Source organism: Protomyctophum parallelum, assembly GCF_964188405.1.
Source record: "Protomyctophum parallelum genome assembly, chromosome: 20".
Lineage (NCBI taxonomy): Eukaryota > Metazoa > Chordata > Actinopteri > Myctophiformes > Myctophidae > Protomyctophum > Protomyctophum parallelum.
Window position 1 is genome coordinate 7,803,305 of NC_139718.1, and position 24,559 is coordinate 7,827,863.

At 44.1% G+C, this 24,559-nt stretch overlaps 2 protein-coding genes across 2 annotated transcripts; one reads left to right on the forward strand and one right to left on the reverse strand.

The window, feature by feature from the left end:
* Positions 1–257: 257 nt before the first annotated feature.
* galcb (galactosylceramidase b) lies at positions 258–23,696 on the reverse strand. The gene is made up of 17 exons (XM_083792069.1): positions 23,536–23,696; positions 21,975–22,043; positions 21,797–21,860; positions 19,110–19,223; positions 16,840–16,979; positions 15,842–15,880; positions 14,284–14,414; positions 13,615–13,770; positions 12,043–12,167; positions 11,743–11,870; positions 10,423–10,512; positions 10,242–10,331; positions 8,632–8,776; positions 7,739–7,919; positions 1,625–1,788; positions 1,404–1,480; positions 258–752 (listed from the first exon to the last, which is right to left on the reverse strand). The coding sequence occupies exons 1-17, from the start codon at positions 23,677–23,679 to the stop codon at positions 594–596; spliced, it is 2,016 nt and encodes a 671-aa protein (XP_083648195.1). The 5' UTR covers positions 23,680–23,696; the 3' UTR covers positions 258–593.
* On the forward strand, positions 3,484–6,022 carry LOC310878438 (oxysterol-binding protein 1-like; the record flags this gene model as incomplete). Its single annotated transcript, XM_083792768.1, has 1 exon — positions 3,484–6,022. Exon 1 carries the CDS (start codon positions 3,752–3,754, stop codon positions 6,020–6,022), a length of 2,271 nt encoding a protein of 756 aa, XP_083648894.1. The 5' UTR covers positions 3,484–3,751.
* Positions 23,697–24,559: the final 863 nt, after the last annotated feature.

Consider the following 24,559-nt stretch of genomic DNA (forward strand, 5'->3'; position numbering starts at 1 on the left):
CCCAAACTGTGGTGCGTGCACCCCTTGTGGTGCGCGACATGAAAAGGCTAATAATGGTGGTGCTATGGTTTTATTTAAAATATATTAACATATGCCAATATATGGCAAGTACAGTATATGCAGAAGACAGCTTATCCTGCATGTATATGCCATATTCAGGTCCGTCAGCTAGGTCGGGAGTTAACAGGGGGTGCATGGCCAAAAAGGTTTGGGAACCGCTGGGTTAAACCATTAAATGAAATAAATTAAAACCCACATTAAGAAAATCACTTTATTTAAAACAACCAAAAATTAAAAAAAATAGAACACTTTTAATCTTGACTAAGATTTTAAAAGAGATTTTCATCCAAGTCCTTCATTACATTATCAAGAGAAAAAATGTTGTCCTTTTTGGCATAATCCCCTGAACATTCAAGTGTTGTTTCTGTAAACCCATATTCACAAATTCCCATTAAATTAAAAAAAGAAAATGAAAAAAAAAAAGATCCACCTCAGGTTGTTGTCATCACATTAAAAAGGGCATAGAACGGGAATGAATCATGTGAATAAATTAATTCGTCAAGGCATATATTCGGCAATAACACAATACAAAATCACGCTGTCGACGGGGAGTCTGCTTCCACCGCAAAGTTGTCAAACTGGGCCAGTTCATACGAGTGTGTTCCGATGGCTGCCCAGCCGTGGGTGGGCGACAGCACCACAGCGTTCTTCCACAGGGGATAGCCATTCAGCAAGCCTGAAGCATACTGGCCCTGGAATGAATGAAGGACACAATCACACCCGTGTGAAGTGAAGTGATAGGGCGCTCTTAACCCATTCTGACCTGAGATCAGATTCATACGGAGGTTTCCACTGGACACACACTGGTCTGATTAACCCATTCTGACCTGAGATCAGATTCCAAAACAATGTCAGTCGTTCTTCGATTAAAAATAAATAAATAGCAGACCTACAAGCTCGTATCGCGCCACTCGGTGGCGCGATATGAGCTTGTAGATCTGCTATTTTTAAATAGCTAAAGCATGACGTGATGCTAACACCAAAATGGGTTCCCGTTCAGAATGGGTTAACATCGTACGTCATCATGACGTAACATGTCGATCTGCGTAGACACACATATGATGTAAATTCTCCTTTCGTTGTCAATGGCATTTAATGTTTTGTGTTGGAGACAAAAAGCCGTTTTGCTTTCAGACACATACACATACATTCTCCTTCCATTGTCAATGGCAAATGTGACACGTGTTATGATAAAAAGCTGTACAGAAATGAAGGAAATTTGACCACATTAACGCTAGTGTCCCTATAGAGGGGTATGTGCATGACATCATCATACACCTACTGGGTGGCAAAAAAACTAAAACTAAAAACAGCAACTGGCCACGAGGGGTTTATGAACTTACTTCGACTGTGAGCGTCAACGTGTGCCAGCCATACGCTCTGGTGCCAGACTGGCCCTCGGCAAGCACAGTCTGACCCGCTAATGAGGGAAGAGAGGAGGAGGCACGACGTTAATCATTCATCAAACGTGTGAATTTTGATACAAATCGTGATACAGAACATCAGTCTGATGAACAAAAAGAAAACAAAAAAACAATGTACATACAGCGTTGCTAATACTAACCGATGTCATTGGTGACTTTGTAGGTGCCATCTGCGAAAACCCAAAAGAAAACTCCCCTGGCACTGCGGACCGACTGGCCACCTTTGTCCACCCTGGCAGCGATGAAGACGCCACCGGTCTTAACGCTCTCCATGAAAACATCACACGAGACGGTCAGGTTCTGCCTGGAACACGGGGTGGACATGGACAAAGTCTGTGTTAAACGCAAAGTGCAGAGAAATATTAAAAACAGTACTCTAGAGTCTACCTATGCGCATCTTGCTCAATCAAACAATGCTCAACCTTTAAACATGTTATTATTCATGATAATGGGAGGGTGTATGTGACAATTCAATACAAATGGAATAAAGTATCATCGGTAGCACTGTAGGGAAATGGCCCAAGTTCTTTCCAAAATGGTGTGTATACATAGAGCCCATTTGGGCAGTTGCACAATATTGAATTAATAATCTATATAAAGTTCAAGTTGAGTGGGCCCGTGTGGCGGGGCAGGAGAATGGGGTGTGCGAGTTTCATCAGCGCAAATTGACGTTATTAGGCAACGGTTTCTGTTTTGTGTTCCACTCCGAGAGCGGGAGAAGGAGGTTGTGTGTGATATCAGACCGCCAGAGCTCACTCAGCGAGAGATGAAGACAGAGGGTTGGATCCATTACCCATTTAGGCCTGACCTCAAATTTAAAAAAGAATCTTCTAAATCCTCCAGTTTTCGGAAATAAATATTTTCACGATTTTTCAAAAATAGCAGACCTACAAGCTTGTAGAGTGCCACTCGGTGGCGCACTACGAGCTTGTAGATCTGCTATTTTTCAAAAACTAAATTATAACAATGTTTAAAACACCAAAAGGGGTTCCCGCCCAAAATGGGTTAAATAAGAGGCACGTTGGCAAGTAAATAATCCCGTAAATGGCAGGTTTAAAAACATGGCACTTCACATTTTCTGCTCGTCTTATCAATACACATATAATATTTTTTTAAATCACACTTGTGTGAAGTGAGGGCCACTCACTGTATTCATATCGGCCACATGACGTCTTAAGTTGGAGCCCTAAACAAACATTAAAGTCCATAGACTGGCAAACGATTTATGTCATGAGTGCTCTGAACAAACATTGAAACATTGAAGTACAAGTAAAACAGGGATATAAGTGACATCCAAATATCATCCCCTCCCCTAACCCCCCTTTATTATACACATAAACAGCTGTGGGTGCAGCTTCAGTTCGGCGGGATCACCACCCACATAGCCTCGGAAACCCAGACGTTTTTATTTCCAGGGAGAAAAAGAAAAGTCTGGGACCGAGTCCACTTCAATTTGGCATAGAGTAGGGCAACGTCGATCACTCTCTGCTGATTTCTGATCGTCTGCACCTTTGTTAAATTGACACACACACACACACACACACACACACACACACACACACACACACACACACACACACACACACACACACACACACACACACACACACACACACACACACACACACACACACACACACACACACACACACACACACACACACACACACACACACTTCTTTTTTTGTTTTGCTGTGACAATCCTCCCTACTATAGAGTGTGTTGACCAAATAAGGAGTTCCTCCCTGTCCCCAGTTAACCCCTGGGGTCAAAAAACCGTAGGTTACGATTTTGGCTAGGTGGCCCAGCCTTCATCCAATCAGGATAGAGAGGAGCCTTCTGCCAATCATGATCGAGCTGTTTGTGCGCGCTGTTGGCCTGTTGCGTGTTCCCCCACTGTTAACGGGGCAGACCGGGGGGGTTTCCAAATCACCCAAAACACTGAATGCTCCTTTAATAAAACCTGATGATGTTTTAAGGTGAAATCATGGCACTCCATCTCTAATAAGCCGGGAGGTTACTGACGTCAAAGCACTGATGTCATCGATGACTCACATCATAGATTGACCTCCATATACTCTGATAAAGCATCTGAATCAGACACGACACCCGTTTGTAGTCTGCGGCCTCTTTAGCATGTTTTACTTTAATGCACATGATTAATTACCAGTTTCTTACTGAAGACGTGTGTGCCAAATAACGGTAGAGAAGCGGCCGTGTGTGTTAAGGCCCTAACCCCCGCTCTGTGAAGTCGCGGGGCCGTTGTAATGTCCGAGCCGCCCACTCCCATCCCCGCAGACAAGTACGCGGGTTGGCTTTTCAAATGGACCAACTACGTGCGAGGCTACCAGCGACGATGGTTCGTCCTGATCAATGGCCTCCTGTCCTATTACAGGACCCAGGCAGAGATGGGCCACACGTGCCGGGCGGCCATCGTCTTGACCAGGGCCAACATTGTGGTGGAAGACTCCTGTAGCTTTGTCATTTCCAACACCGGTGCGGAGACCTACCACCTGAAGGCCAGCTCGGAGGTGGAGCGTCAGCGCTGGATCACGGCCCTGGAGCTGGCAAAGTCCAAGGCCGTCCACAACATGCAGGCCGAGTCCGATGACTCGGGCGACGATTGTCCCAAACGACCCCATGCCACGGGATACGGCGGAGGCGACCCCGACTCTGAGCTCCCGTGGACGCTACGCACGCTGACCAGTAAGGTGGAGGACGTCAGCACCTGCAACGACCTCATCGCCAAGCACGGTTCTGTCCTGCAAAGGGCACTGTCGGAGCTGGAGGACGTTCACGAGGGAACGGACGTGGCAGACAAGCTCAGACAGGTGACGGAGAGAGCCACACTGTTCAGAATCACCTCCAACGCCATGGTCAATGCATGTCGGGACTTCCTGTCCTCGGCCCAGACCCACAGCAAGCACTGGCAGAAGGCCCTGCAAGCCGAGAGAGACCAGAGGGTGAGACTGGAAGACACCCTGGAGCAGTTGGCAAAGCAGCATAACCATTTAGAGAGAGCCGTCATCGAAGCTACAGTGTCGTCCCCTTCACTCCGTTACCCTGTCGTGGACAGCAAGGGTTCCGGCAGTTCAGCGAAGGGCAATTGCAGTGACGATGATGATGAGGGGAATGAGTTCTTTGATGCCATGGAGGACCCAGTAGAGTTCATCACTGTCCCTGCCGAGCTTAAAGTCTACGGGAGGTCTGGCGATGATGTCAGTGGGAACAGTGGCGAGCTTGCAACGGACGAGCAGGCGTTTGACACGCGGGCCTCGTCCACCAAACAGGAGTCCCTGCGGCGCCTCAAGGTGGAGCCCGTGAGACAGCGGCGAACCCACATCCCGGACAAACCCAACAACTACTCCCTCAACCTCTGGAGCATCGTGAAGAACTGCATCAACAAGGACCTCACCAAGATCCCCATGCCGGTGCACTTCAACGAGCCGCTCTCCATGCTGCAGCGTCTGTCCGAGGACATGGAGTACCACGAGCTGCTGGACAAGGCCGCCGCGTGCCAGGACTCCCTGGAGCAGATGTGCTACGTGGCCGCCTTCAGCGTGGCCTCGTACTCCACCACCGTGCACCGCACGGCCAAGCCCTTCAACCCGCTGCTGGGGGAGACCTTTGAGCTGGACCGGCTCCGAGAGTGCGGCTACCGCTCGGTCTGCGAACAGGTGAGCCACCACCCGCCTTCCGCTGCCCACCACGCAAGCTCCGAGAGAGGCTGGACCTTCAGGCAGACCATCACCGTCGCCAGCAAGTTCAGAGGAAAGTATATATCCCTCATACCCTTGGGGCCCATCCAATGCATCTTTGAGAAGAGCAACAATCACTATTCTTGGACGAAGGTCACCACCTACATACATAATATAATTGTGGGAAGACTGTGGATCTACCAGTCAGGAGAGACGGAGGTGGTGAACCACCGGACAGGAGACCGTTGCCACCTCAAGTTCGCCCCATACAGTTACTTCTCCAGAGACATTAACAGAAAGGTGACGGGCATAGTAACGGATAAGGATGGCGTGGTCCATTACGGGCTGTCAGGAAACTGGGGCGAGAAGATGGAGTTTTCCAGGGTCATCAGTAAAGGCGAGAAGAACTCTGAAGGCAAACCAAGAACCGTCTACAATACGCTCATAGCCAAAGAACTGTGGCGGATGTTTCCTCTGCCCGAGGGAGCGGAGAACATGTACAACTTCTCCTCGCTGGCTCTGACGCTCAACGAGCCCGAGGAGGGCGTGGCGCCGACAGACAGCCGGAGGCGCCCCGACCAGAGGCTGATGGAGGCCGGCCACTGGGACAGGGCCAACGTCGAAAAGGAGAGACTGGAGGAGAGGCAACGCCTCGCCTCCCGGGAGAAAGAGCGCGACTGCAGGGCAGTGTGGTTCGAGAAGACCGACGATCCCGTATCTGGAGACTCCATGCACATTTACAAAGGCGGTTACTGGGAAGCTAAGGCCCAAGGTAAGTGGGATATGTGCCCCGACATCTACCCATCGCCGGATCCCATCGTGCCGTCTTCTACCGAGTAAAGTGAATGACCCTCCATTAAAAATCAACCTGGCGGGTTATTTTCTCTTTCTGCAGAGACATAAAGGTCTCTCCCTCGTCCCAATAGATACGTTTAGCATGTGGTTGTAGGGCATCGGGGGAAAAAAAGATGATTTAAGGGGCCTCTTCTTCCCCTTTCTTGGTCCAGGGCTCCGTGGTGGTGGAACTAGTTAAAGTGGTGCCAATGATTCAGGCCTGATTGATAATGCTTCTTTTGTTTACATTAGGGGTTTTATATTCGTCCAGGACATCCAATCACTTCATGTTCTCGTCTGTGGGATGAATTGCAGCCTCATCAATGAATGGTCAATATATAACAAAGTATACAGTATATGAACACAGTAGCCATATGCTCCTACACCTTCACAACAAAATGAAAAAAAATAATTAAATAATATCTTAAATTAAATGACAAATTAAGCGTTTGAACCATTTAATATGCTCTGCTCCTACATTAGACTGAAATATTAAGTACTATACATTTTTGAATTGACGCTGAAAGTGTTAATAGTGCAGATGAATTATTTTATTATTATGAAGAGGGAAAAAAAACACACTTGTGTGAAGTGAGGGGAGCTATCATCCTACATCACATTCCCTGCTCAGCCAATCAGATTGTCACTATGGGTATAGGGTACACAAAAAAAGCTGAGCATCTCAAAACAATAACAATAATACATATAACACATATATATTAAAGTCTAACTCATGTTGATTAGGTGATGTAATGGTGATGTAAAACAAACGGTGCCAACACATACATTAAACGCCATTAACAATGAAGACACAATATGGCAAAAACGACACAATGACGAAAATTCTCCCTTCATTGTCAATGCGTTTACAAAACAAACTTTGAACTAAAGACACATTAAACCTGTGTGTATAGGAGGGGCTAGCAGCCTAGCACCCCTCAAAAATACAATGTTTAAAGACATTTTAAATATATTTTCGTAGTTCCAAGTCCACCAGTCAACCACACAAAGCACCTGTCTGTGTATATCTGTCTGTCTGTGTATATAACACATATATATTAAAGTCTAACTCATGTTGATTAGGTGATGTAAAACAAACGGTGCCAACACAAACATTAAACGCCATTAACAATAAAGAGACAATATGATGTAATGAGGGACAATATGACGTACATTTTCCCTTCATTGTCAATGGCGTTTACAAGACAAACATTGAACTAAAGACAAACATTAAACATTTGTATAGGAGGGGCCCCTAAAAAAAAAAGAAAAAAAATAGAAAGGGGAACTCCGCAAAGCACAAACATCTCTGCCAGGCTGGGTTGCCTAGCCAGAGGGCCCTCAACATGAAATTCCATTTTGGGGTTCTTTTGATGCTACGTCCATGATATATTTGAGGAGCGCCAGCTTCTGCCTGGCTCTGAAATGACGTATTATATGGCAGCCAATTGCAGTCTGTGTAGAGCACTAAACGTTGCGTCATGTGTCAACCAGGTCTATGGACTTTATAACATTTGTTTAGAGCACTGAATGTGATGTCATATGTCAGCAAAGTCTATGTATGGACTTAATTATGTTGAATTTCAGCAAGACCGTTTCATATCGATAAAGTGCATTCATTGACGGAGAACAGTTGGGATTTCAATTGACGGAATATTCCCCGACCAAATGCACCCAAATTGATAATCTGTGCCTGGCCTTGCGCAAGTCAAGTCGTCTCACCATTTGTAGTCTCCTATGACGCTGACGGTCTGGTCGGCGTCCGCTGCCCAGGTGACGGGCCTCTCCGTGATCACCTGGCGCAGGGTGAAGACGTGCGGTCCCGGGTCCGTCAGGTTCATGTAGTACTCGAACACGCCCGTCTGGTCGGCGAAGTCCGGCGCCTCCGAGAAAGCCGGATTGGCTACAGATTTGATTTGATTTGATTAGTTTTAGTCTGAGGCTCATTTTGAATAAAACTTAATTTAGACATATTTCAGTCAAATCGTTTAGTTTTAGTCAACTAAACAGTGATGCAATAGCCTGCATCCTTAGACTCACTAAATTGAGAAAGGACCCAATCCTTAAATATCATCAGATTTTAGTCGACTAAATGTACAGTTGATTTTAAAATGTATTTTGGCAGACCTTGATGGCGTGATTTCTACACTTGGTTGCATGCTGAAAATAGCAAATCTACAAGCTCACAATGTGAGCTTCAGAGCGCAACCAAACATAAAATTACTTGTACTTTAGTTCCACTGGATCTCTTCTCCACTAGTCCCTCCCTAATATGTTTGGCTAGTACTAATTTGTTGACAAAATTGTCCAATATATTTAGTCTTTGTCATCACACTGTACCATAGTTTTATTTTTTTAACGTCATAGTTTAGTCTACAGAGGGTTGACATATTGGGGAATTTGAGAAAGAGGGAGATTTGGTACATTTAGAGGCCCATTTGTGTCACCTCGTGAGCCATACCATCTGTGATACAATAAACTTCTAAACTGTACTATGTGGCCAATGCCAATGTTTAGAAGATGAAATATGGAGATACTAGGTTTCTGCCCGATAGGTGCCAATTTAAAAAATAGCAATGCTTGTTGTTTTTTTTTCTTCAAAGTGAAGTCCTTACCGACGTTAAAGTCATCCTTATAGACGTTGGGGAAGCGTGCGGAAGGAGGGGGGTCCGGGTAACTCCCTCTCTGGCCCGTGGTGACGGTGGTGAACGTGTAAACCTCGTCCACATCCAGACTCACGCTGAACAAGCCGTCCAGAAGCTGCCATTAATGGAAAGAGGACAAGCAAAAAAGAAAACAATTGTCAATTCAGAGTTCAGTTGGAACATCGGTCGACAGTTTGCGTTGTTGCTGCTGATGGATTCTGGCAGAGGACAGAGGTCACGCAGAGCTTGTTCACAGATAGTCTCGCGTAGCCAGACAACTATTCCACAATCTCCGAATGCTATATAGAGTCTGGAACTACACCTCCCGGAATCTGAGTAAGGAAGCTGCCATTTCCATTGTATTTCCTTTTCTGCTAAGCAACAAGCTATAAATGCGTAGATTTCTATTTAAATTAGGATACATTTGCGCGACTGTAGAGACGAAACGGAAGTGGGGAGACGTCTCCACTTCCGCTTTATCGCTTACTCATGATAGAGCCTCCATTGCTCCAGATGGTATGACGGAAGCATATGGAAATTGCGATAGGCAACAGTCTGGCAACGGGAGATTAGTGCTCAGACAACGGAGGGTGACGTATGAGAGCTGTCACAAAGCTTTTCGTCAGAAAACACTACGATTTTATTGATAATAGTCAATAGTCAATTGAATGAATGTCAATAGTTCCGTTGATCCAAGCCGGAAGTCCTGAACACAGCCGGGGACAAGTGTGTGCTAGCAGCAGCCACCAGGCTTTCGACAAACTTTGGTCAATGTAACTGTCATTGCTTCTCTGTATGTATTTATAATTATTTTATTTTATCATATTATTTGTTATTTTTTATTGTCACTCACACCTCCTCCCCGCTATGACATCGGGGAGGAACATCGTGGCTGCTAATTCCCCCGTCAAATACAACCTATGTTGTATTTGTCATTTTTTAAATGAGTAAAAATCGGTTAAAAACGGCTAACGGTTATTTAGCTGGCAAGGCCTAACAGTAACCGCTTAATAAAATGTCTCCAAATGGCCACCCCTACGCCCATCCGGCCACTGCCGTGTAATGTGGTCAGATGAGTGGACCGCGGATGCTTTTAAAGGAGAATTCCATGCTAGAAGGCTTTCTTACCTTTATTTGTAGTTGTAACCAAATGGACTCTTATGGGCCTGTAAACTCCTAGGTATCCTCACAAAAACATGCCGTAATCCTGGTCTCTAAAACTACCTCCCCCTGGCCAGCTGGGGCGCCTGATGGAGGGGAAAGGAACTGGTCGGAATAACGTGTCCCTTCCACACGCTACGTCCAGCCGGGGAAATTCCCCTCTGTCAGGTGAAAAGAAGCAGCTTGGACTCCTCATGCATAGAAGGAGGCATGAGGACAGTCCGCTGCCCCCCCAGGTTGGCAGAGGAAGTGTAGCGCCCAGGATTACATTAGATAATTGGCACTGGGTGAAAAGAAAACTGGGTTACAAAATCGTGGGATAAAAAATTAGAAAAAAAATTAAAGTTAAACGCAGTCTCACGGGCAAAGTTCAATGCCGCTTGCATTCTCGTAAACCATTTCCACGCAGTGGCCTTTACCTTCAGTGGGGGGAGCTTCTTGAAGAAGGTGGGCTTCTTTGTCTTGAAGTCGAACCTCGACTGCCACACTTGGAGCTCCTTGATGGATGCCTGCGAGCAACACGAAGAGCGCTTTGCATAAGACGGCGCGCGTCAATCAACAAACTACCCACAGTCTGAGGGAGATCAGAGAGATACCTACAAAGGAGCCCTTCAGCTGGAACGTTGCATTCTGGGATACGACGTTGAAGGGCAGGAGCGGAGGTCTTATGCAAACTGAATGGTCATGAGTCTGTTAGGAGGGAATGAAAGAAACAAGGAGACTCTATGAACCCTGTGTGTTTGTGCGATATCTTGACATTGGAACACAAATTGGTTTTCTAGTGTAAAATATTTAAATTATATATAAACATTTCAATGAGGAGACATGTGTATACGCTGCACAGCAAGCACGTCAGTGTACAAATGTAACCTTTGTAAACTCTCTCTGTTTGAAAAGACCCAAGGACTGCCTCTGAAAGCCCCTCCAGACTAGAACCTCTCTCTGGGTATAGTGGCAATACAATGTAATAACACCAGAGATTAAAATAGGGTGCATTTTGCATCCCAAAACGCAGTTTATAGTTAAGGGACACAATGAAACAACGACCTCTGCATCCACGTGATGCACTACTATACTACTGTACTGCGTTTATTTTGCTAGCTTTAGTTGTAATAATCATTTCTTCTTCTGTTTTCTACATGAATATAACCACATTATAACCATATAAAATGAAATGGGAGTTAAATGCTGCAATTTGCAAAAATGGCAAAATATGACTCCTAGTACTTAGTTTAGACAGCACTTGGTTTAGTCTAGTTATTTGGTTAGACCAGTCATTAGTCCTACAACTACAACCTATCTCAACCCCTCACCCTAACCTACCACAGGGCAGCACACCTAAACCTAACCTTAACCCATGTCTAACCAATGACTAGTCTCTAAACTAAGTATGCACCCCGCCAATTACATATATTTTTGGGGGTTCTTGCCATTGAAATGTTTGAGAACCACTGACATACAGTAGAAACACAGGGTTTTTCAGAAAACCGTCAGGATTTAGAAGCCATTTGTAGAATCATCCTCAGGTCTAAATGGGTTAAGAGCAAGCTCCATTAGCTCAGTGGTAAAACATGTCAGCACTTGCACAGGATACCAGGTTCAAATCCAGGGCCGAACATGAAAGTTACATTTAACCCATTCTGACCGGGCACCCATTTTGGTGTGAGCATCATGTTATGCTTTAGCTATTTAAAAATAGCAGATCTACAAGCTCATATCGCGCCACCGAGTGGCGCGATACGAGCTTGTAGGTCTGCTATTTTTGAAAAATCGAAGAGCGACTGACATTTTTAGAATCTGATCTCAGGTCAGAATGTGTTCATCAGACCAGTGTGTGTCCGGCGGAAACCTCGTATGAATCTGATCTCAGGTCAGAATGGGTTAAATTAATTAATTGAGAAAAAAAGAAATACAACTTGCCATGGTTTCAATAACCACAGTGAGGTTTCCTTTGCCGTCGGTCAGAGACACATAACTTCCACCGTGGGCGAGGTGTCCCACAGTCTGCAGGTAGGTCCATCCTGGCTGGGCGAACTGGGTAGTGTGGGCTGAAAATATAGTACACATGTTTGACACACTGTGCCCTTGATAATGTATTTCATAAATGTCGACTCAAATAAATGAATTGAAATGGTTGGGGGACAATTTATTTAATCCCTCCCAATCAATTGATTACGTTGATTAATTAAAGATTCACAGGAGTAACATGGCTGCCGAGACCTGTAATCCAGATGGGAGATTCCACCACATAGCTGCCACTCCATGGCTCCTCTGCCGTCATCAGCCCGTCTCTGCCAAACGGTAGGTCCTCGTAGTAGCTGGCAACCAGGTTCCATGATATCGTTCTGGGAAAACAGAGCATGAAACTTATTATTATTAGATTATTTTGGAGGATAGGTGTAAGAGTAAGAGTATGTAAGAGTTCCTACCTCGCCTTCCCATTGTCATTGCATATTATAGCCTTTATGGATGTGCAAAGTATCATAACCAAACTGTACAGCAGGTCATAATGAAAGGCAGTAGTGTCGGCAGCACGCTGAATGCTTGCCTGTTTTTGTGTACGAGTGCAGTTTTCGTGTGATATCTGCCGACCCAAATAGGATCCGTCTTCTATTATGCACTTTGAGTTTTGATGACTTGTCTACAACTTGTCCAATAAAGTGTCTAGGGCACAGAGCAAAGGGCTTGTCCACACAAACTATAAATATATTACAACAATAACAACTTGTGAACTTTATAGTTCTACTGTATAGCGCTTGGTGTGTATGGCCCTTATCCACACGGACCCTAGCCAAAATAGCTGCTCTACTACAGGCTCACAACGCTTGTAGATCAACTATTTTCGTGATGATATTTAGTGTAGAGGGAAAAGGGCAGGGGCCTAGTATGGAGCCCTGCATGACTCTGGTCAACTATGTGCTTTTTCGTAGATGAATGCCAATCATGCAAGTGTGTCACACAAAAGCAGTGAAAATAGCAGCTCTACAAGTTCACAACTGTAAACTTGTAGATTTTCACTATTTTAACCCGTTGAGACATAAACCCAGACCTCGATATACCTTTCAAGCTGCTTGTTTTAGTTGATGCTAGTAGCGTCGATACAACAAAATGGATAAATATTTTAAGTTGTTCAGAAAACCTTTCTGCCTTTATTGAGAGTACACGCGGCGAGTGACCCGCAGCAAAGGTCCGCGGGAATCAAACTCGGGACTTGTTGTCCGGCTGCAACAGAGCCTATATAAATGGTAGGTGCCTTATAACGACTAGGCCACCAGCACCCCAGAACACGTTTTCAGAATCGGCCTCAGGTCTAAATGTAATTTTAAAACGTAAGGAAATACAACAAAATTAAAAAAAAATTGAAAAATAAAAGAAGAAAGCTGACAGTGGGTGGATCATTTATGTATTTAAACTGGCAGTGAATCAGTTGAAATAGTAAGGTTTCCGGCCGACGATATTTTAAGTGGTTCAATCATGTCTTTGTTGGATCTTTGTTGGTTTGTAAAGTGTCTTGAGACAACTTGTTGTGATTTGACACTTGAATTGAATTGAATTGAATTGAATTGAATTGAATTGAATTGAATTGAATGTGTACAGTACAAGTACATGGATTAAAGCACACCACACACGTTCAGGTTCAGGTTACAGCGTGACTTGTTGTAAACTCGTAGATAGCTACTTCTATGGGAGACATGCTGACTTCTATTCGGAATCCAAATGACCGACGTCGGTCGTGGGGACTTGAATCCATGTGTCGTGTGTAACCCACTGCACTACTGCTGGTGCACTCACGCAGTCATGAGTCCGTTGACGTAGTTCTGGTTGAGGATGCGCGCCCAGCAGCCTCCGCCCACCTCGTCGTTGAAGGTGCTGTAGTCCTCCGACGACCACAGCTTCTTCTGGGTCTTCAGGGCCGCCATCACCGTGGTGGTGCCTGGGTAGTGCGCCCTGACGCACGCACACGCAGACACACACACACACACACGCACATGCACACGCACATGCAGACACACACACACACACACACACACACACATACACACACACAGTATAGCTACTTACATTCCAACTTTCTAAAATTACAATTTAAAAGAGTGTTACTGTTAACATAGCTACTTTGACCATTTATTTATTTATTTATTTTCCATACTCACTTACTTATTTACACTTATGTGGGTGTGAGGTGACACACGCAAAGAGAGTTATTATCTTATTCCACATTATATTATACAAGCTAGCACAAAATCACAGTTTGCAGATATGGACCGTGGGCTCAAATAAAAAAAAAGGATCAACTCCTAGGATTAAACTAACAAGCAGCAAAACATCGGGTTAGAGATGCCGGGGTGTGTCAAACGTCCGGCGACACACAGCACACAACGTTACGATTGGACGGAGGACAAACAAGACAACTGGGTGCATAATAATATATTAGGTCCAGTCACAGAAAGGGGATCCTACCCTATCACGTCTACAGCTGTGCTGAGCTCCTGGTCTAGCAGCACATACAGGGAGATGGGCTCCCACAGGTTATCACTGGCTATGATTCTGACCCTCTCCAAGCCACCCTTATCCAGGGTGTACCGCAGCAGCTAGCATACACACACACAGCCACAGTGAGAGGCAAGATACAGAGATACAGAGGAGAGAGAGACAACGATTCAGACGGGAGAAGTGATACATGGATTAAAGAAATAATTAAATCTCACGACTGAAAAAGAAATGTCGCTAGGCCAAGTAATTTTTAGAAACAGCGTGAAAGGAGCCACCGCATACTTAGCGGCGTGTGTCCTACACACTTAACACACTATGTCAAATGATGATGTTTTGGTAGCCATACATGCTAACCATACATGCTAACCATACATGCTAACCGGTTGAGAACCGTTAACGATTGTGAAAGATCTGAGATCATTAGGGTTTTCTGGAAGACTGAAATAACAAATAACCGAAAATAGGCTATCTGTAGATAACGTATTTTTGGTGTAGGACACACTTCTATAGAAGATATGCTGATCAGTCGCCACGACTTTAATCCACGACTTTAATCCATGAGTGATAGCTTTGACCATTAGGTTATAAAATATTAGCTACTGATGAGTATTAATCATGTATCTGTACTATAATGATGCGATGACAAACAAAAACAAAAACTGTGGCATGCGCACCGTATAAAAAAAGCATGCACAGTTGCAGGCTATGATTTATTATAATAAAACAATAAAAAACAGCCACAAACATTCAGATAATGTCTTATTGTCTTGATCCACAAAGTACAACTTCCTTACTGCCCAAAGTCCAATCTGCTAAACGACTCAAACGACGCACGCACCACACGAGTCACGATAACGACGTGACAAAACCCTTTAGATTCAGTGCATCACGAGGTCTATGAATCAGTCGTCAGGACTCACAGTGCCGTTGAGATATTGACAAAGCGAGCGATATTGGCTTGTAAGATTCAAAGTTCGGAATTTCGGAACTGAAGCCAAGTTGTGACCACTTCGGCGCATGCCGTCTGCAGGGCCATCGTTTCTTTTTACTTACCCAACCACCTCAACGGCATCGTTGAGGTAGGGGTCAACGGTCATGGCGTTGGAGATGCTCCAATCGCCGTCCGCCGCGATGATGCCAATCTCCGCTAGGCCCACTTTGTCCAACGTGTCCCGCAGCACCTTAGTGACAAATGACAGCTAGCGGGAGGCTGTGGTCCTTTCATTGTGGAATCTAACCAAATGTTGGTGGCTGTTTTTTGTTTTTTTTAACCCATTTAGACCCGAGTTAAAAACGATTTTTCAAAAATAGCAGATCTACAAGCTCGTAGGGCGCCACTCGGTGGCGTGCTACGAGCTTGTAGATCTGCTATTTTTCAATAGCTAAATTATAACATAATGTTTAAAACACCAAAATGGGTTAAACACCAAGCTATTCTATCCTGTACGGTGAAATGTTATGATTACATCTATGAGAGAAAAAATATATATATATATAAATATATATTACAGGGTGATGTGTTTACCTTGATGTACTTGCTGTCAAAGTTCCGCTCGTTCCAAATCTAGATTTGATGAAACAGTGTTTTAGTCAGGAGGTGGCGGGGGGGGGGGGGGGGGGGTGACACGTTCATAACCCATTCAAACTGAGAAAGCATCTGTCATTTGAGATTTTAGCTGTCTAGCAACCTAAGTTTTCCAGAAAACTATTTGAGGATTTAGAACATTGCTTTAGGACGGTGGGTTGTCAAAAATAGCAGATCTACAAGCTCACGGCACGTCAGTTAGTGCCACGCTGCGAGCTTGAACATCTGCTATTTTTGAAAAATCTTGAAAGTGTTTGACACCACAAAATCTTCTCTTCAGGGGGCACTAAAGCTTTTAAGATGGCGGCCCACGAGACAACCAAATACTTTTGGACGTCCTTGGCACAAAAAAAAAACGTTTGAGAACTACTGATTTAGATGGCGTTGTTTTTAGAATCGGCCTCAGGTCTTAATTGATTAACCCATTTAGGCCTGGCGTCAAAATACCCATGTTTCTATATCAGTGGTGCTCAATATTTCATGTCAAGGACCCCAAAGATTATATGTAATTGGCCGCCGACCCCCATCTGAAAACATGTTGTTCCAGGGACCCCCACCAGAAGCAAAGATTTGAGTTAAAAAACACTTACTCTGAAAGAATATATATTCAAAGATTTGCACCACATTTTCACGATTCTTCAAAAATAGCAGATCTACAAGCTCATAGCGCTGCACTCGGTGCCGTGGTATGAGCTTGTAGATCTGCTATTTTTCAATAGCTAAAGTATAACATACTGGTAATGCTTTAAAACACCAAAAGGGGTTCCTGTCCTGAATGGGTTTAATGTCCACAATAATGACAGTAAAGGTGGTTGCACACCGGCCGCGTTTTTCAGAAAACCGATGGAGAAACGCCACTTAAAAATCCGAATTCACGCCCGGTGTGTAGATACCTTTACAGTGAGTATAGTGTACAGATGAGATCCAGAAATACACACCCCGATATAGTCGATGTCCAGATCGTGGTACTGCTTGGCTCCAATGATCCAGGACACCACATAGGAGGCAGTGATGTCGGGGAAGTCGTAAGGCCAGTTCGTCCCATGACCTACCCAACCAGGGAAGGCCCACGGCAAACCTGAACGTACGCACACACACACACGCACGCACACACGGTGTCCATGCATTTAGTAATGTAGGAAAGTTAATATTATGTTTTATTTACTTCCACAGAACAGTGCTAAATGACCCGGTGACATATGGTGACACGTCGTCAATGTTGTCAGTTACTGGGAGGTCAGAGGTCAAGAAATTCCACAGGAAAAGGGAGTTTGAATCTCAAGAAGGGAAACTGTACCGATGCCATCATTGTTAGGAAATGTGCCCATATAATCGCATGTGTCTGCTCACTCACAGATAAGATACAAATCAGTATGTCAGTTAACATGAGTTTAATGGAAGGTTGGATAAAGTAAGAGAATGGAATGAAGGTAATGGTGGCATAGGAATAGATCAGTGGTTCTCAACCTCTTGTTTTAGCTCCGGATCACTCGGATATATTTAAGTTAAATAATCCCTGGGCCTGATATAATTAAATCAATCCTGTACAGTCATTATTTAATTTAAAGCCTTTTATCCCACACCTATCCCATTAATTCAAATATTTTCTGACATTTGACAGATATTAGGTAAACATAATTTTAATACATTCAACAAAAGGTATTTTATTAATGTATGTATATTTCAGAACATTTTCCCGTGGACCACCTGCAGGCCTAATTTTGCCATTGACCATTAGTAGTCTTGTGGACCATTGGTTGAGAAACAAAGGTATGTATAGACATGTGATGCTTGTGCATGCAGTGTTACCAAAGCACTAATCCTAGCACATATCCCCACCCAACCAACACAACAGTGGTCCCCGGGTTGATTTTTAGCTGGGGTGTTGGTCCTATAGCAATGAATTTACGATCCGAATACAGAGCTTTATCCTTTAAACTATTTATTTATTGTCTCCACCAGGCCGAAGGCATGTGGGGAGAGTATGTTTTGCACTCCGTCCGTCCGTGTGTCCGTCCGTGTGTGTGTCCGTCCGTCCGTCCGTCCGTGTGTCCGTGAGCAGCTAATCTCGGCCACCGTTAATCCGGTCGATGCCAAATTTTGCACACACACTCCCTGGATGCCAACGATGAACCTCTGCCCCAAACGTTCCAGAACGGCCTGTTATAGCGCCACCAGGAGGCCGCTTTGTGCAAAAATAGTTTTTGCACAGTACACCTACAGATTTTGTCCAAACATCACGCAAATTGGTACACAGTCTCTCTAGAGCCATTCAACGAAACCGGTCTTTCAGATTTCTCAGACTCCATCCTGATTGGTTAAGATTGGCTTCCAAAGTTCACAGGAGTGCTCAGTTTCAAACAAAATGCTGCAAATCATGAACACATCGCGTGATTTCCGTGAAATTGTGCACCCACATTCCCACTAGGCCGAGGACAAAATGCCACATGAACAATTACAACTCAGACTCAAGGTGGCGCTATAACTGGCCGAAAAGTGTTTTTACCTCTAACTGCACGGATCTGTGGATAACTTTGTATGCCAACTCCCTAGAGGCCAAGGAAAAACCTTTGCCTGGAATTTTTCACATCTGCTCTTTATAGCGCCACCAGGAGGCCGACATATGTAAAACACATTTTCTATTATTACTCCTTCAGATTTTATCCAAATGTCACGCAAATCGGTATACACTATCTCCATAGTCATGTGATCAACACGGAGCGGCACCATTTCCCATCTTCCATCCTGATTGGCTAAGATTGGCTTCCAAAGCTCACACGATTCGTCCATTTCGAAAAAAGCCCACAAATCACAAACAAACAAACAATTTCCCTTAAATTATACACGCACATTTTCACTAGGCCGAGGACGACATGCCACAATTTATTCCTCAAAATCAGCCTCACGGTGGCGCTATAACAGGCCAATTCCTGTTTTTAGCTATAACTGCATCGATCTGTATACAACTTATGTATGCACACATGGAAAAACATTGTACCTGCATCCCTCCAACACGAACCTCCGGCCCAAATCTTCCTCAACAGCCTGTTATAGCGCCACCATGAGGCCACAACCTGACCTGCCCTGGTGGAGACCTGTGCCGATTGGCACTTTGTCTAGTTTATTTTTGCTTTGTTCAATTTTGCTTTTGGGGGGTAAGATCAACAACCTGCAGATTTTCTTTTTGATTGTTTGCCAACCTACCAACCTATTAATGTGATGTTTGGATTCCTCCTCTTAGCTTCTTTCATGAGCCACCACTCGTATCCCCGGAAGAAGTTCTCATCATTCGCATAGTGCATGTGCGATGGCTCTGTTCCATCTAAAGAAACAATGATCAAAGTCAATTAATGAAGAAGTTCTCATCATTCTCATAGTGCATGTGCGATGGCTCTGTTCCATCTAAAGAAACAATGATCAAAGTAAATTAATGAAGAAGTTCTCATCATTCGCATAGTGCATGTGCGATGGCTCTGTTCCATCTAAAGAAACAATGATCAAAGTCAATTAATGAAGAAGTTCTCATCATTCGCATAGTGCATGTGAGATGGCTCTGTTCCATCTAAAGAAACAATGATCAAAGTCAATTAATTAAGAAGTTCTCATCATTCGCATAGTGCATGTGAGATGGCTCTGTTCCATCTAAAGAAACAATGATCAAAGTCAATTAATGAAGAAGTTCTCATCATTCTCATAGTGCATGTGCGATGGCTCTGTTCCATCTAAAGAAACAATGATCAAAGTCAATTAATGAAGAAGTTCTCATCATTCTCATAGTGCATGTGCGATGGCTCTGTTCCATCTAAAGAAACAATGATCAAAGTCAATTAATGAAGAAGTTCTCATCATTCTCATAGTGCATGTGAGATGGCTCTGTTCCATCTAAAGAAACAATGATCAAAGTCAATTAATGAAGAAGTTCTCATCATTCTCATAGTGCATGTGAGATGGCTCTGTTCCATCTAAAGAAACAATGATCAAAGTCAATTAATGAAGAAGTTCTCATCATTCGCATAGTGCATGTGCGATGGCTCTGTTCCATCTAAAGAAACAATGATCAAAGTCAATTAATGAAGAAGTTCTCATCATTCGCATAGTGCATGTGAGATGGCTCTGTTCCATCTAAAGAAACAATGATCAAAGTCAATTAATGAAGAAGTTCTCATCATTCGCATAGTGCATGTGAGATGGCTCTGTTCCATCTAAAGAAACAATGATCAAAGTTAATTAATTAAGAAGTTCTCATCATTCTCATAGTGCATGTGAGATGGCTCTGTTCCATCTAAAGAAACAATGATCAAAGTTAATTACTTTATCCAAGTGTGCTCACTCCTTAGATCAGTGGTTCCCAAACTTGTTCATGTCAAGGACCCCCAAATTGACACTAATCAGCCCGTGGACCCCCATTTGAAAAATATATGCCAGGGACCCGTTAGGGTCCAATTGGTTCCATTTGTACACTCTCTGAGTTACAGACCCATAAGGGTCCATTTGGTTCCAAATAATGATTTAGCTGGGTCCCCCAGGAACTCCCTCAAGGACCCCTGGGGGTCCCCAGACCCCACTTTGGGAACCACTGGCTTAGATAGCATAATATTGATAATCACTCAGCCTACTGTGTCTGGTGAAACAGTAACATACTTGAATAAAGTCAATATTAAGAACAATACTAAGTTATTCACACACACCGTATGTAAATATCAATCAGGCCGATCTTATCCTTGAATACAATATGAAGAAGAATCAACACTAGCCTGGCTAATAAGCCAGACTAATATCACACAACACTGTCGCGGGATCAGGCAATTTATTTTTGCCAACGGCTGATTCGGTCTGGCTTATTAGCCAGGCTAAATCAACACAGCAGAGGTCACTCACAGGTACAAGCATTGAAATTGTTGGTGTGGCACGAACAAATGCAATACATATGTAATTCCGACATCACCTTCCTTACTAATGCTGAAACTAACTGGATGTCAAACTGGTTTGTTAAGCCAGGCATGGTTTTGGTAGCTGGTGCATTATTGCATAGACCACACTACCTAAACTAAACTACGCTGGATCAACATGTCATCATTCCAGATGCCCACAAGAGTGGGTGGCGAGTGGGACGATCTGAACAGAATCCGGTATCACAATATCTTTGACCAAATAACTCAATATTGCTATTGTGACAACATTGTGGGAATTATCAGTGGTGCTTTGACAAAACATTTAGAATTAGAATTAGGATTTAATTTTTTATAATAATAATAATCGGTAATGCCTATGTGTGTGTCTGTGTCATGACCGAAAGAATGAGGTTGCGAATACAAGCGGCCGGAATGAGTTTTCTCCGACGGGTGGCTGGCATCTCCCTTAGAGATAGGGTGAGAAGTTCAGTCACACGGGAGAGACTCGGAGTAGAGCCGCTGCTCCTTCGCCTGGAAAGGAGCCAGCTTAGGTGGTTCTGGCATCTGGTTAGGATGCCTCGGGCGTCTCCCTAGGGAGGTCCTCGATGCACGTTACACTGGGAGGAGACACCGGGGCAGACCAAGGCGCAGATGGAGGGATTACATCGACTCACTGGCCTTGGAACGTCTCGGGATCCCCAAGAGGAAGTTACTAATGCTCTGGAGAGGGAAGTCTGGAGCTCTCTGGTGGAGCTGTTGCCCCCGCGACGGAGAAGCGGTTGAAGATGTGAAGTGATGTGAGGTGAAGAAAACATGTCACAACACAACATACCCAAGATCCCAGACAGTATATATGTTATCGCCTAGCCCTATTTCAGGGTGATGTGACTTCAGTCAGTGCAGTGTCATTTGACAACAGTAGTTTATGACACGTATACAGTGACTTCATAACCCACATACCTGCAGCCTGCAAAAGATACTGTATATCTTAACGTTATCTCACCTGTAGTTTGAGCATCTCCTCCGATTTCCACCTTCAGTATGTGCAAAGAAGCCCCAAAGTTTGGCTGCAGAATGATGCACAGTAAAATACAAAAAGCAAAACGTATAAGTTTCGAACTATTGCAATTAACACGTGGATATTCAGGTGGATCATAAAGGCAGATGATCGTATACTGTACCTTGAAGAGGTAATCTAATATCTGGCTGCGGTACGGTTCGGCATAGTTGACAAGCAGACGGGATGTCGCCTGTATGAAGGGAAGACAGTGACACATTGATATGATCTTGTGGTATTCATAATTGTATAAACACACCCGTACAATTTACGATAGGCATTTTTTTTATATATATATATTTATTTATATATTTTTCACCCCTGTGTCAATTATGTAATGTGATCCTGGGCTCTACACACACCCTCCGCCAACCTGGGGAGAGCAACGGACTGGTCTCTACACACCCTCCGCCAACCTGGGGAGAGCAACGGACTTGAACTCCTGCTTCCTTCATGCACGAGTGTTCAAGTTGCTCCTTGACAGCCAAGCTACACCAGGCTTTTTGCGCACGTTCTGTGCGCGTTTACCCTAAAACGCGAACCCTGCGTACGCACACTTAAAATAGGACTGGACCTAAATTTGCGCGTGTGTGTGTATTCGCGTAAACGCGCACTGAAAAGCCTGATGTAGCTTGGCCGTTACACCTGGCAGGGGGAGTTTCCCCGGTTGGACGTAGCGCGTGGAAGGAACACGTTATGCCAACCAGTTCCTTTCCCCTCCATCAGGCGCCCCGGCTGGCCAGGGGGAGGTAGTTTAGAGACCAGGACTACTGCATGTTTTTTGCCCTTTCTGTGTGGAGTTTGCATGTTCTCCCCGTGTCCCTCTAGCATAGGTACCCTCACAATTCACAATATACGCATTTTAACAAACGCTCTTATCCGGAGTGAGGTCATCACGTCATGTGCAGAGACAGAGAGAACAGTGAGTGTACCTCAAGAAACTAGAATCCCAGGTAAACCAATAATTTATAGCATTAGAAACAATAATACAATAACAATACAAAAATAACAATCTGTACATTGTAGGACACCAGGTAAACAATGTTTAAATAACATGAATCTTATAATAGCATACATCAAAATAAATCAAAAAATCATAAATCATACATCTTATATTCGCATAAATCAATAGTCCTGGTAGGTCTACTGTGAATGAGTGGCTCTCAAAGTGAGGTCCAGGGACCCTCACGGGGTCTCCTTGAGGGGTTCTGGTAACTACTCCTTTTACCCTACAATGGTGAGGTACTTTTAGCTCACTGGAGCATTTCCAATTTCTACTCCACTACATCTCAGAGGGAAAATATATTGTAATTTACTCCAGTACAATTTATTTGAAAACTTTAGATACTAGGCCCATAGTTATTTTTGTAGATTTTGATTATTATTATTACAAAACATACATTTACCACATCAACAACCCTATTTAAACTTTGGCTATTTGATTTGTGTATTTAAAATACCATATTATGACATGTATACATACTGCATGAAGTACTTTTACTACTTTTACTTTTGGTTTTGTACAGTACACAGTATTACACTACGGTGTATCTATTGCAGTATTGATACCTTTAAAAGAAATACCGTAATGTTTTGAGTACTTTTTCCACCACTGTGTATGATGTAAACACACCAAGTGGAACCAGGAAGTGTTTCATTCTAGTCAGTAATGAGGACATTCTCACCCCTCCGCCGCTCAAACCTCCGATCCCGTCAAACACTCGTCCCAGTCCGCCTTTATCGTCCAGCACGTAGCTGTCACACGTGCACAGATGTGAACATGAAGCGAGGAATAAAGCTTTGATCAGCACAACTGATGGAGGGATCATCCTGTCCTGTTGTGTTGTGCTGCACTGCCGCAGCTGACAAGACTTACTACTGTAGTTGCAACTCACTGTACGACGGTATACTACTAGATCCCATTGTCCGGAGGTCCAGTCGCGTTTCGATTGGCTAGAGCTGGTTGTCAGAGAAACGACATTATTGTCAGAATGCTGAGCATAATAGCTATATGATCCCTTTATCTAAACAAACGCTTTTTTGTTGTTGTAAACAACCGTTTATACAATACGTTTATTTACTAATTGTATTCAATGTGACATTATGAACTATAAAGCTAGTTGAATTGATGGAATCCACTCAACTGAAACTAGCCAATCACAGTGACCGCGTCCCTGCGGCTCATGGGATCTACATCATTCAAATGCAGGTATGACGAGTTATGTCATGTGAGTGACGACCCCACATCATGTGCATATATTCATTTTGGTAATTGAATCCTCCCAACAAGTTCAGCATTAATAGTATAAGGGAAGTTCCATTTAACATTTTACACAGCAAGTTATGGGGTGTGGAAACAGAAGAGACAATTGTCCTATTTTTATTATTTTTTTATCCATCCATACATCTTCAACCGCTTATCCGTAGTTGGGTCGTGGGGGCAACAGCTCCACCAGAGACCTCCACACATTCCTCTTCAGAGCAACATTAGTGACTTCCTCCTGGGGGGATCCCGAGGTGTTCCAAGGCCAGTGAGTCGATGTAATCCCTCCATCTGCGCCTTGGTCTGCCCCGGGGTCTCCTCCCAGTGGGACGTGCATCGAGGACCTCCATAGGGAGACGCACGAGAGGAATCCTAACCAGATGCCCGAACCACCTAAGAAGCAGCGACTCCACTCCGAGACTGAACCCGCGTGACTGAACTTCTCA